Source organism: Triticum urartu, chromosome 6 (assembly GCF_003073215.2).
Source record: "Triticum urartu cultivar G1812 chromosome 6, Tu2.1, whole genome shotgun sequence".
In the NCBI taxonomy this organism is placed as follows: domain Eukaryota; kingdom Viridiplantae; phylum Streptophyta; class Magnoliopsida; order Poales; family Poaceae; genus Triticum; species Triticum urartu.
This window is the reverse complement of record NC_053027.1, coordinates 273,597,100-273,609,875: the sequence shown is the minus strand read 5'-3', so window position 1 is coordinate 273,609,875 and position 12,776 is coordinate 273,597,100. Positions and strand designations below refer to the sequence as shown.

Genomic DNA, 12,776 nt, shown 5'->3' with positions numbered 1-12,776 from the left:
TACCACATGGGGTGATGAATGTCGTCTTCTCTTCGTCCTCTCTTGTCATGAAGATTTGGTGGTAACCTGAGTAGGCGTCCAGGAATGATAACAGATCACACCCGGCCGTGGAGTCAACAATCTGGTCGATGCGCGGCAACGGGTAGGGGTCCTTAGGGCAAGCCTTGTTAATATCTGTGTAATCAATACACAGCCTCCACTTCCCATTCGCCTTGCGCACCACTACTGGATTGGCCAACCACGTCGAGTGGAGCACCCCTCTCACCAAACCTGCCGCTTCCAACTTCCTGATCTCCTCTGTGATGAACTCCTGCCTCTCTAGAGCCTGCTTTCCGACCTTCTGCTTGACGGGCCGCGCATGGGGGCAGACAGCTAGGTGGTGCTCAATCACCTCCCTGGGGACACCGGGGATGTTGGACGCTTGCCATGCAAACACGTCGACATTTGCCCGCAGGAAGGTAACGAGCACGCCTTCCTATTTGGTGTCGAGGGTGGAGCCTATGATGAAGGCTCCTCCCGTGCCATCCTCCTGACGGGCACCTTCTTGGTCTGCGGCGGCTCAGCTCTGGATCTCTTGCTTTTGTCGGTAGAGCTCTTTGGCACGTCCTCAACGGTAGCACAACAGTCCGAGGAGGTGCACTTGCCGGAGTGGGTGCGAGAGGTCTTGCCGGGCTCCTTTTTCCCTCCCGGGCCGTTAGCGACAGGAGCAGGTGCCTTGACGGCAGCTGCTGCAACTGCTTCCCGGTAGAGTTGGTCGGCGTAGATCAGCGCGTCCTTCTTGTCGAAGGGGACGGAGATGATGGTCAACGGCCCGAGCATCTTCAGCATGTTGTAGGCGTAGTGTGACGCCGCCATGAACTTGGCCAATGTCGGGCGGCCGAGGATCCCGTTGTAGGGCAAGGGGATCTCGGCCACGTCGAAGACAATCCTCTCCGTCCTGTAGTTCAACTCTCCTCCAAATGTCACGGGCAGTGTGACCTTTCCCTTCGGCTGGCTCCTCCTCGGATTGACCCCTTGAAACGTGCCCTTTTCCTCGAGGTCTCCATCAGGGATTTGCAACCTTTTGATCACGGCAGGCGAGATCAGGTTCAGGCCGGCCCCGTCGTCAACCAACATCTTGTTCACCTTGAGGTTACGTATTGTTGGCGAGACCCACTACACCACAACACCAATGCAACAGCATGTAATCTATCGGGAGAAAGCCCTTTAAAGGGCAGAGAAACTGCCGGGATAGCATTTCTTCCGGCAGATAGAAATGCCACGAGAACGGCTGCCGGGGATTACTTGTCCTGGCAGATAAACTATTCCCGGCATTTTTTCTGCCCTGGCACTTGTATTTCCCAACAGTTAATATTCTCTCGGCAGATTGGTCAAGGCACGAGAGACTACAAATATCGGCAGTGGAACTGCCTGCAGAAGCTTGTTTGCCGGCCAATTAATATGCCATCATGTTAGTTTCACTAGCAAAGGGAAACATATCTCCCAGTTTAGCATCCATTCGCTATGTTCAAGCAATCAGGACGTATCATGCAATTTATATATACATCTCAATTGAAGTTACATAAAGTCCTCGTCAAAAGTATTGAACTTCATTCAATAATCATAGCAATCATATACAAAGACGTTGTGCCACAAAAGAAGTGCTTATATTTGTTTTTAGATGTGCCACACAACCAAGCTGAAGTTGTGCCAAAAAAGGAGAAACACATTTATTTCTTGATGCACCACACAACCAACATGAGCATACATTGACTTAACAACCACCAAAATGAGCAGAGCAAGTCTCCAGGTTCAACAAACAAGGCACCATTGTCACTACACTGACTTAATTGTAGGCGTTCATAATCTTCGTCAACCTGTAGATCTCCCAAACCTCCATTAACTTGTCAATCTTTGAGAAACCTGCACCAAATCAAAAACTCAAAATGGATCTCTTGCTTCAGATTTTCAATTAACACATTAAAGATTTTGACATGCTGCAGTTTAACTGATCCGCATAAATAAAACTCTTCTGAATGTGCAGCACTTCATCATCGCAGCAAGCAATATTACATAATTAGATCAAGCAGGGAATTATTTGAACTACGCATACAAAAACTTCCCAAAAGGAGTATATACTGCTTGGTTCGAATGCAAAGTTACAAATTACTCCGTACTAGTGAAAACTATGATTAGGGATATGGAATTGATTTGCAAATGGAGTATATACTGCTCAGATTTGTGTCTAGTGTTCACAGAAAGATATTATTATCTTTGGGTAATATACATTGATTGGATGCCAAGTTACAACATACTAGTATAAAGCTTATTTATTCTTACGAGTGACATAGGATTTAAATGATAGAGAACTATCCTACAAAGAAATTGCTATAGGATTTGAATGGGATGGAATTTAATTTGGATCAGTGGCCGAGCTACAACAAAATAGTTGGGCGGACCAGCTTAAAGAAAAACACAGGAAAAAAACTCAAAATTTGAATCATGGTAGTACTAAGGCATTAGTCAACACTTAGTTATTTTGGAAACACATCATCTCAGGCTTGCTGGTCTGCTGTTCTCATAGACTGAGCTGCAGTGGGTTGTGCATTCGGTCTTTGAGCAACAGCTAGGCTCTCGTGCATTCAGGCAGGCTGACAAGAATAGAAGTATCTCATCCAGTGGCGAGTCTAGTAGGGGGGCTTCAACACGCTCTAGACTACCCTCCAAAAATATTTAAAAAATTAGTACTCACGTCGCAGCTCAGCAACCCAATATCTTATTCTCTGCCGAACAGCACCAACACTCCAACAGCCCACACGCAAGTAGCACACAGGATATCGAGTATGGACATAGCGAGATGACGGACCCTCACGCTCCACGGCTCAAGACAAGTATATCAATATTTGTTTGCTGTAAAAAAGAATATCAATATTTGTCTGTTTAAGTAGGAAAATATGAAATATATAATCAAATTTTCTATTTTTTAAAAACTTCAGAACAACTATAGTAAATACTACATGTTTCCAATAGTAATCTGGCTAATTTTGAGCTTATTTGAAGAAAAAGGATTAAGTAATAATGGCTATATTTTGCTAACTAATTCATATTTTGGTGAAAATTTTGATTTTTTAAATCTATCAAATACTACATGTTTCTAGTAGTAATCTAAGAAAGTTTCAGCTTGTTTGGAGCGAAAGGACTGGAGATAATGACTATTTAGCTAGATAGATATAAATTTCCGTTCAAAATTTGATATTTTCAGAAAACCATAAGATGACAGTAATAAGACATATATTTTCAGTAGCATTCTGGCAAATATTAGCTTATTTGGATAAAAAAATTAGGAGATAATGCCCTTTTCTCTTTAATTAAAATGATGCTTAGTTTCTCGTTGTTAAGTTTGAGCCCACCCTTCATTGTCTTCCTGGATTCGCCACTGATCTCATCTATGCTGCTCACGGAGTATCACTATTTATTTAGGACCTAAGATGAGTTACTTTAACAGTAGGATTTTCTACATTGCTCTACAAATAAGCAACAAGATGATGTGCAAACTTAACATCAACATGCACCTAATATGTGCATGACAAAGTGAACTGCAAAAAGCATGAATTAATATGCATGACAAAGTGAACTCTGCAAAGCATGAATTAATGTGCATGACAAAGTGAGATGCGCAAAGCATGTAACAAGATGAAGTTTTATGATAGATGCAATTGTACAATAGATGCAGTAACCAAAGAAATCACCTTCTTTCTTTTATTTTGTCGCTGACTGGCTCGTCCTCCAAAATCTTCTTTTAGATTTGAGAATGTAAAGGACCTAAATCGTTCAAAATCATCACTATTCCTTGCTTTAAGTATAGCTAGCCTCTCTTGCTCTTGTGCTTCAGCATTGTCTTCTTCTATTCCTTTTCCATTCTTTTTCCTGAAACGAGAATTCGTGGCACATTAGGATTGACACGTTAGGTGTCATGCAGATAAGCATGTAACTGAAAACTGGAAAGAAAGGCACAAACTTTAGTTGCTGAATATCATCATCTATATTATAAAAACATAGCACTTGTTTTTTCCGTCGGATTTTGCAGAACACAAACAGAGAAGCTACTACCAAAATTAGCATAAAAAACTAGTATGGTCGCCTTGCAGATCTTGCCCAACCTCCAACACCTTCAAGATTGTGTCAAACCTTTCAAGACCTAAGTTATAATGCCGAGCTGAAATTTGAGGTTAGTCTAAAACATGAATTCTAAGTTGGTACAAAGCAGAGCAACATCACTCTGACATAGTACTGCCACTTACCACATGACTATCATTACGACAGGAAAAATAGAATATTCGAAATAAAACAGAGAAATTTGAACATCACAGCAAGATGGAGGACAATTAACTTCAAGGTCATGTTTATCTAGAATGCAGACATCCAACAAAAAACCATAAAGGACCTGTTTGGACTGGTTTTAATTTCTTCTTGCACCAGTCTACAAGACCCTATACTTGCTCTAGGTACCAGTCTACCAGTAAGTATAGTTGTCAGTTTTTACTTTTCACTAATGTCACTTTATTGAGCCAAGTCATGAAAGTGGGTGATATCTTGTATTATCTTTCTTGCGCACACAGCTGCTACACAGAAATACCATTTACTAGTCAAACATATTTAAAAGGAGATCATTGCTTCATGTTTTTAGTAAATTGAATATGAACCTTCCATAAATGTAATTCTACATCCTCGTGGAGATGATTCAAAGCATATTTCTCTTCCCAATATACAACAAGAGCTTAGTAAGAGGTAGATTTTTATATACTACACCCGTTCCTAAATATAAGACGTTTTGGCAGTCTAATTTAAACTTCCAAAACATCTTATATTTAGAAACAAAGGGAGTATATCCTGGTGCATTGAGCACTTGCAGCTAAGAAAGAAGAGGATGCAGCTTGACATGGCATGTAGATTAGGGACATAAAATCATAGGAGAGGAGAAAGAGCAGCATTAGCAGCAATATATCATAGCAAACACAGGCAGCGGAGGGAGCACGGGAGGAGCAACTTGTACCTTGCAGAACTGTACAGTCTGGCGGCTTGTGGAAGCGGCGGAGAGAGCATCGATGGAGGTGACCTTCCAGCATCTTGGGGAGGCAGCAGAGACACTTCCAGCAGACTGGAACAGGGTAAGAAACTGCTGCATTGTTCTAGTTTTATCAGACTTCACAGAAGTTTGCAACACTTATGTTCATAGAATAAATAAATATCCACATACAGAAACAAAAATGTACTATGTGAACAAAGGGACTTCGGACCCCAGACAACTCACATGAAACATCTAGTAATTCATGAATATGGTCTGATGATCAAGATAAAATTCAAGCAATACTTTTTTTCCCCAGGAATAGAACCGCTATTCTAAACCAATAAGACGATACCTGCTACCTAAACAATGTATAGAAGATTTGCATAAATCGGATCTTATCATTAGATTGAAAATAGTTACGAGATCAAGATAATTCATTGAATGAAGAGAGCCCCATCAATTAGGTGGACAAGAATAAGGGCTTACAAGCTAGCATAGGCCATCGTCAACCTGATTGTTGACGGGGAGCCATCACACCAAGGCAGACCGTTGAATCAGTCGAGCTTGCACCCTTAGTGAAGAAGGCTTGAAGCCACCGTGAGCGGCGGGTTGGGAACAAGGCTTGAAGCCCCCCTACCCCCGTATATAAATGAGCCATAACAGTGTGCCTCTAGGGCCAGTTGGGAACAAGGCTTGAAGCCACCGTGAGCGGCGGGTACTCCTCCAAATCTCCGTCCAGAAGCGGAGCTGCAAGGCGGGGGCGCAACGGATAAAGGCGGCCATGGCAAGGAGGGAGGGGGAGATGCGAATCCACGTCGTCTCAGCCGATGCTTGTGGAGAAGAGGTGGATCCGCGCCATCCCATCCGCCGCTGGTGGAGGAGAGCCAGATCCGTTGTCACAGGCGGCTCCAAGCAGGAGAGGGGAAGGAATGGTGGGAGGAGCCACATCCGTGCTCACAGGCTTTGGAAGGAGGGTGGAAGCCGTTTCCTCTAGCGACCAACCGGAGGACGACCAGGAGGGCCGGCGGTGTCAAACCCTAGCCCGCCAAGGTGGTCGGGAAGGAAGCCGGGTGCGGTAGAGGTCAGGGACGGCGAAGAGTGAGGCTAGGGTCGGGGACGGTGGAGGGTTATCGACTGCCGCTGAGGTCAGGAGCGGCGAAGGTTGGTCGGCAGCGGATGGGATCAGGGGTGTAAGGCTGCCTGATTTGGGGGTGCGACTTGGGGGAATAGAAGAGGTGAGGGTGAGGTGCGGCGGCTATTTCTTTTATCTTTTGGCTGAAATGTCTCGGCACACACAGTATCCGCAAATAACAAGTCGGGGTTCAGTTCTCCCGGCAGATAAGGTGACCTAAAATGTGGACATCGTTGCCGGCAGTTTATATGCCTGCGTTGCTCAACTTCTGCCGGCAGTTCACCCGCCCTTAAGTATTACTGCCGACAGTAATGAGATTCCTGGCAGATAGTTTGTCGTTCACCTGGTATTTCTTCCGGCAGTTGATTGCCCCCAATTAAGTGATGTGGTGTAGTGACCAACAATGGCAAACACCTGACCGCGGTAGTGCGGTCAGGGTGGTCCTCGGCGTCAAAGATGAGGGGCGTTAGCGGCTTCTGAGCGTCGAACGACGGCTCTGCTGCTGTAATCTCACGCGCCCACTGCTTGAGCCGGCGGTGAGAGGTATGCAGCGAGGCGCCGCCATCGACGCACATGGCCTTCGTAGCCTTCTGGAACCCTTGCTCACCAGACTCGTCGTCCTCGCTGTGACCGTCGTCGTCTTGTTTCTTGTCGCGGCCCCGGGCGGGCCTCTCTTGCTGGTTGTCCTTGCCCGGGCGGCCTCCTTGGCGGCCACGCTTCTTGCCGGATCCCTCAGCACCGTCCTGGTCCTTCTCCTTGTCCCGCCTTTCATACTCAGCCTTTTGCTTCTCAGCAAGCAGCTCGACTTGTCGGCAGTTCTGGAGGTCGTGGTCCTTGGTGCGGTGGATCTTGCAGTATTGCTTGCCAGAGCTTCCTGGCTTGTCGGTAGGCGCCAGGGCCTGGCAGGCGGCGCACCCGGCAATCTCCTTGCCAGGGGCGTCTGCCTTGACCTTCTTGTCGGCACCAGTGTCGCCAGATCCCTCAACGGCAAGCACGGCCTTGCCTTTGCGTTTCCTGTTGCGACACCGGCTCATCTTCGTCGAGGTGGCAGCGTCTTCATCAGTAGAGTCGGTTTCCGCGCCGACGTCTTCGCCGGGGTACTTCCTACCTTCTTCAGCCCGGGCGCACCTATCGGCCAGAACATAGAGCTCGGCCACATCTTTAACCTTGGTCATTGCCAGCTCCTCGCGCATCTTGCGATTACGTACGTTCTGGTGGAACGCGCTAATCACAGCGCCGGGATGAACGTCAGGGATGTTGTACTGCACCCGGCTGAATCTCTGGATGTACTTGCGCAGGGTCTCCCCTTCCTTCTGGGGAATGATATGCAGATCACTGGCCTGGCCATGAGCTTGGTGGCCTCCTGTGAAGGCGCCAACGAACTCATGGCACAGATCTGACCAGGAAGAAATGGAATCCACCGGCAAGTGCGTCAACCAAGACATCACATTGGGCTTGAGCGCCAGCGGGAAATAGTTGGCAAGCACCTTGCCGTCGCGAGCCCCAGCGGCCTGCATCGCGATGGTGTAGATGCTGAGGAACTCGGACGGATGGGTCTTGCTAGTGTACTTCTCGCCGACGTTGGGCTTGAACGTGCGGTGGGACGGCCACTGGAACTGCCTCAGCTCACGGGTAAAAGCCGGGCAGCCCACCTCATAAGGTAGGCCGTCGGGGCCCCCCGGTGTCGGGTCATCCATAGCGAGTCCCGCCCACTTGGCCGACCGGCGGCGCGTTCCGCACCGGCGCTCGACGGTGGTTCGAGCGTCTTCGTGAGCTCGCTCCCGAAGGACCTGGCGCTGGTCGCGGAGGGTCCGCGGGTCGGACGAGGCTATGGAGATGTTGTCACAAGCATCGTCACAACGGGCCGACGCCCGCGGCGGCCGGCGAGAAGGAGGAGAGTGCACCGTGGCCGCAGCTCCCCCGGTCCTCCCAGCGCCAGCATGTAGTGGCTCGGTGGAGCGCCGGCCCAAGGGCCCCGCTGGTCGCGGATCGTCTTTATTTGCGACGGCGACGAGGCTCCGGATGGGGGCCCTCCACTCGTCGAGCTTCTTCGCAGCAGGAGGGAAGTCGAGGAGTAGCTGGGCGTGTGCCAAAGCTTCCGCTGGCATGGGCGGCGGCGACAGCTGCGTGGATCGCGGCGCGCTTCGACTTCTAACTACGTTAGAAGGAGCTCTGTAACGACCCAGCGGCTGCGCGCCATTTTCGCCAGTGCTTCGGTGAGCCTGCTGAACCCCTCATCTTGCCGATGACGCACAGGGCTCTTCCCACGGCGGTGCCCAGGGTCACCATCGTGGTGACGCTGCTCGGCGCGCACACCATGGGAAGAACGCGCGGTGGTCTCCGGTGTAGGTGTCCTAGAGATCGCCGCGACACCCAGAGTCGGCACAACGACGCCCCTGGAGGGCCCCGCGCCGCCTGCGGGGGGCCCAGCTCCATCCTTGGATCCGGCGACGTGTAGCCGGTCGTCTGGCGCGCGAACGACGCCGCTCGCCAGGCTCCGACTGCCTGGGCGATGCTGGTGCTCGCGGGGCGCGGCTCGGGTCCTGTCTACGACCGGTCCGCTGCTCGTCCGCACCAGCACGGGTCATTCGGCTCCCAACGAATCAACCGCCGTGGCCATCTTCTTCTTAGGGGCCATGGTGATGAAGAACTGCTAGGCTAACTACTAGACCAGATTCTCACAATTGCGCCCCCTACCTGGCGCGCCAAGGATGTCGGTGTGGAACGACACCTATGGGATCACGAAAAGCCCTACTACGGTTGTCGGGGCGCAGGGTTGCGAGGAGAGCAGGGCTAGTAGACAGCACAAGGATCGTTTACCCGGGTTCGGGCCGCGAGGATGCGTAAAACCCTAGTCCTGCTTTGGTGGGTGTATTTCTGAGAGTTCTGGAGCTCTCGAACTAGCTGTGGTCAGTGTGTGGTTCGAAAGAGCCGAATCCCCCTCCATGTCGCCTCGGGCCTCCTTTTATAGGAAAAAAGGGGTTGCCACAGTGGCACACAGGAGGTGGAAAGGTCTATAGTGGTATGAGGTTATCCCTCGTATTACAGGACAAGGTGCATTTAATGCATCGCTTAGGTGTCCTCTTACTTTATCGGGGACGAGGGTGAGGCCCGTCCCGTTCGTCGCCGCTCCTCCTCGCTTCGACACGCGCCTCGACCGGGGATGCGTGCGGTGCCATGTAGGCAGGCAGGTAGCTGAGTTGGCATGGTGGTGGCGCCTTCACGAAGATCTGCATGCCGCCATGCAGGCGCTTGATGAGTTGGCCTGGGAGCTGCATGTTGCCACGCAGGTGCCCGCCCAGCTGGTTGGGCTGGCAGCTGCATGTGAACGATGGTAGAAGCTTGGTTGACGTGGGCTTGGCGGTGGCCTTGCAGGCGTCTTCGGTAAGGGCCTTGCCGGTTGGCCCGGCAAGGGTCTCGCCGTGGCGTGTTGTCATCCCCGGCAAGGATCTTGTCGGGCGTCTGGTGGCCTTCCTTGGCAAGGATCTTGCCGAGAATCGTCGTCTTCTGATCTGATCTTGAATATGTCTTCACAAAGATCTATGTCCCACCACACGGGTGCCTTCCCGAGTCCTGGCCCCATGCTGATGATGGCACTGTGTCACATCCCTAGTTCTGGTAATGCCTAGTGCTAGCATCTGGTGTTGCATCATGTTTAAATTTTTATCTAAATTTGAAATAGGGGTGATCAATCCCTAGCACCAAAAGAACTCAACTAGGTTTAACTTAAAAACATTTTCAATGAACCCAAAGTGCCTCAAGAAAAGTTCATGATTTTTGGTTAGGGTAGAAACCTCTGCCAAAAATGATGAATATATTTCTAGGACATTTTTGGATTTTTGAATTAACTCATATTGTATTTGACTTGGGGTTATAAATTCCTATAAATACTTTTATAACTCCCATCATTCTGAAAAATATTGTGGGGCTTTGGGCTAGTCCATATTGCATCCACAAATAATTTCAGAAGCAACAAAAATGGTTTAGTATTATTACTAAATCAAAACAGAGCAAAATAAATAGAAAACAGAAAGAAAAATAGGAAAAGAGAGAAACTTACCTGGCGCAACTTACCTGTCGCCCACCAACCGGCCCAGCACTGTAGTTGGCCGGCCCAGCCCACCAGGGGCTCCTCCCTATCGTCTTCCCCCTTGCCAGAAGGACGAGCGCGTGGCCAGCGTGCGCGAGCACGCGTCCGGCCACCTCCCACCTACTTGTCGCTGCTGGAGTCGGCCCCGAGCGCCACATGCATCGGCCCGACCTCTCCCTGGACCTCTCTCACTCTCCCTCGGCCTTCTCCCCCTCCTCTTTTCTCTTCCCCAGCACCACCGAGTGCGGACGCCGCCGCCGCTCGCCATAGCCACAGCCACCGTCGTCCTCTCGTCGCCTCGCCATGTCTAAGAGCTCCGCCGTCGCCCACATCAACGAGCAGGCCGAGCCCCGAGCGCTCGCACGCCCTGCACCGCCTTCACCGAGCTGTCTCCGACCTCGCGTCGCCGGAGATCCCCTTCGCCACCCCGACCGCTCCGGTTCCTCCCCGACCTTGCCGACCCGTTCATCGTGACCACTGTGAGCTACTGGCTGTTCTTCCCCTCTCCGTTCTCTTCCTCGCACACCGTAGTGACTTGTCACAGCCCTAGCCTTAGCCTTTGCTTGACCTTGCATGATCATCATGTCATCATGTTTAAGTTTTATGAAACTCTGAAATGGGGATGGTCAAGCCCTAGCACAAATGCAATTCAAATAGTTTCAAATAAAAATATTTTCAATGAACTCAAAATGCCTTTCAAAAATGTTCATCATCTCTGGTTTAAGGTGGAAGCATCTACCCAAGATGATTTGCATTTTTGCTGGACACATTTGGGCTTTGAATTAAATCACTAGGTATTTGAATTTGGGCATTTAATCAATATAAATATTTAAATTCTCGAATAATCCTGGAAACAATTTTGGGCAGTCGTAAATATTTCAAATAAAGCCCAAAATATATCCCAGGATTTATGGAAATGAGTTAGTATTATTACTAATTCCTAACATATCAAATAAATAGAAAACAGAAAACTAATAGAAGGAGAGAGAGAGTTTCCTTACCTGGCGCCACCTGGCGGCCCAGCTGGCCCAGCCAGCCCACCAGGGGCACGGGCGTCTTCTTCCCCGTGCCAGCGCACGAAGCAGCTTGCTGGAGCGCACCGACGCCGCCTTGGCCACCTCCTGCTTCCTCCCGGGCCTTCTAGCGACGCCACGGAGACGCCCCATGGCCCCTCGCTCCTCTCCCTCACTCTCTGCTCTCCCCCTCGCCCTCTGCTCCCTCTCCCGAGCACACCCGAGCGGAGCTCGTCGTCGCTGACGCAATTTACCGCGGCCACCGTCCATCCCGTGCCTCCCCGATGGGTCCAGAGGAACCACCTCGACCCCCGCGTCCTCTGCACCAATCCAGGCGCCGCCAGGAGCTCCGTGACGACGACCCCGAGCTCTTCTTCCTCCTCGGACCCGTGGGTCACCGCCGGTCAATTCGCGCCACCGAGGATGTCCCCAAGCCCGCTGAGCCGTTCTTCGACCTCCCTGTGAGCTCCTGTTGTTTCCGCCTCGCTCTCCCCCTCCGTTCCTGTTCCCTAGCCCCGTCTTCCGATCAAGCCCAAAGCTCCCCGCCGCCGGCCATGTCGCCATCATAGCTATGGCCGCACAACTTGGCGTTCGAGCTCACCGTTGCACTCACTGCACTTTCGTGAGTCAAACACGAGTAACCACGGCTCCTCCCTTGCTCGGCATCGCCCAAACCATTGCCGACCAAACTCCGGCCGCCGCCCAACTCGCCACCGCCGCTACAGGCCACCCCAGCTCCGGTCGCTGCCACCACTGGATGCGCGCGTGTGCCAGCAACCCATAGCCGCAAACATCGCCCGAAACCATCGCCCGTAGCTCAATAGTGCTAATCACCGCCAGCTAAACCACTTTTAGACGCTGACAACGGGCCCCGCAGCGGGTCAAAGCCCAAGTCAACGCGGGATTAGTGTCTGACTCACTGGCCAATGGACCCCACGGGTCAGTTTTGACCCTGTTGACCTTGCTGAAATCGTGCTGTCGTCATGCTGACGCAGTAAGTAATTTTCTGGATTTTAAAATAATCCAGGAATTCCAAAAAATTGCCTAAACTTCGAAAAATCATAGAAATTCAACCGTAACTCCAAATGAAATAATTTATATATGAAAAATTGTAGGATCTAGAAGTAGATGTGTCTAGAAGGGGGGGTGATTAGACACTTAATGCTAAAGTTGCAATTTTTAAGCTTTTTCGGTTTAAGTAGAGTTTAGGCACAATTTCAACACACACAATACATATCAAGCAAGCATGCAAAGAGTATATGAGCAGCGGAATGTAAAGCATGCAATTTGCAAGAATGTAAAGGGAAGGGTTTGGAGAATTCAAACGCAATTGGAGACACGGATGTTTTTCCCGTGGTTCGGATAGGTGGTGCTATCCTACATCCACGTTGATGGAGACTTCAACCCACGAAGGGTAACGGTTGCGCGAGTCCACACAGGGCTCCACCCAAGGGTAACGGTTGCGCGAGTCCACACAGGGATCCACCCACGAAG

At 50.3% G+C, this 12,776-nt stretch overlaps 1 protein-coding gene across 4 annotated transcripts; it reads right to left on the bottom strand.

Annotated features, from left to right (window-relative positions):
- Nucleotides 1-1,577: 1,577 nt before the first annotated feature.
- On the bottom strand, nucleotides 1,578-6,276 carry LOC125513195. Of its 4 annotated transcripts, XR_007285739.1 has the most exons (5): nucleotides 5,534-6,274; nucleotides 5,033-5,158; nucleotides 3,729-3,906; nucleotides 2,732-2,889; nucleotides 1,578-1,902 (listed from the first exon to the last, which is right to left on the bottom strand). XR_007285739.1 is itself a non-coding variant. In XM_048678227.1 (4 exons), exons 1-4 carry the CDS (start codon nucleotides 5,548-5,550, stop codon nucleotides 2,848-2,850), a joined length of 360 nt encoding a protein of 119 aa, XP_048534184.1. In that variant the 5' UTR covers nucleotides 5,551-6,276; the 3' UTR covers nucleotides 1,578-2,847. The 4 variants fall into 4 exon arrangements, 3 of the variants coding, with proteins under 3 accessions (XP_048534184.1, XP_048534183.1, XP_048534185.1); XM_048678227.1 differs by having other exon boundaries at nucleotides 1,578-2,889; nucleotides 5,033-5,155; nucleotides 5,534-6,276; XM_048678226.1 differs by having other exon boundaries at nucleotides 1,578-2,889; nucleotides 5,534-6,275.
- Nucleotides 6,277-12,776: the final 6,500 nt, after the last annotated feature.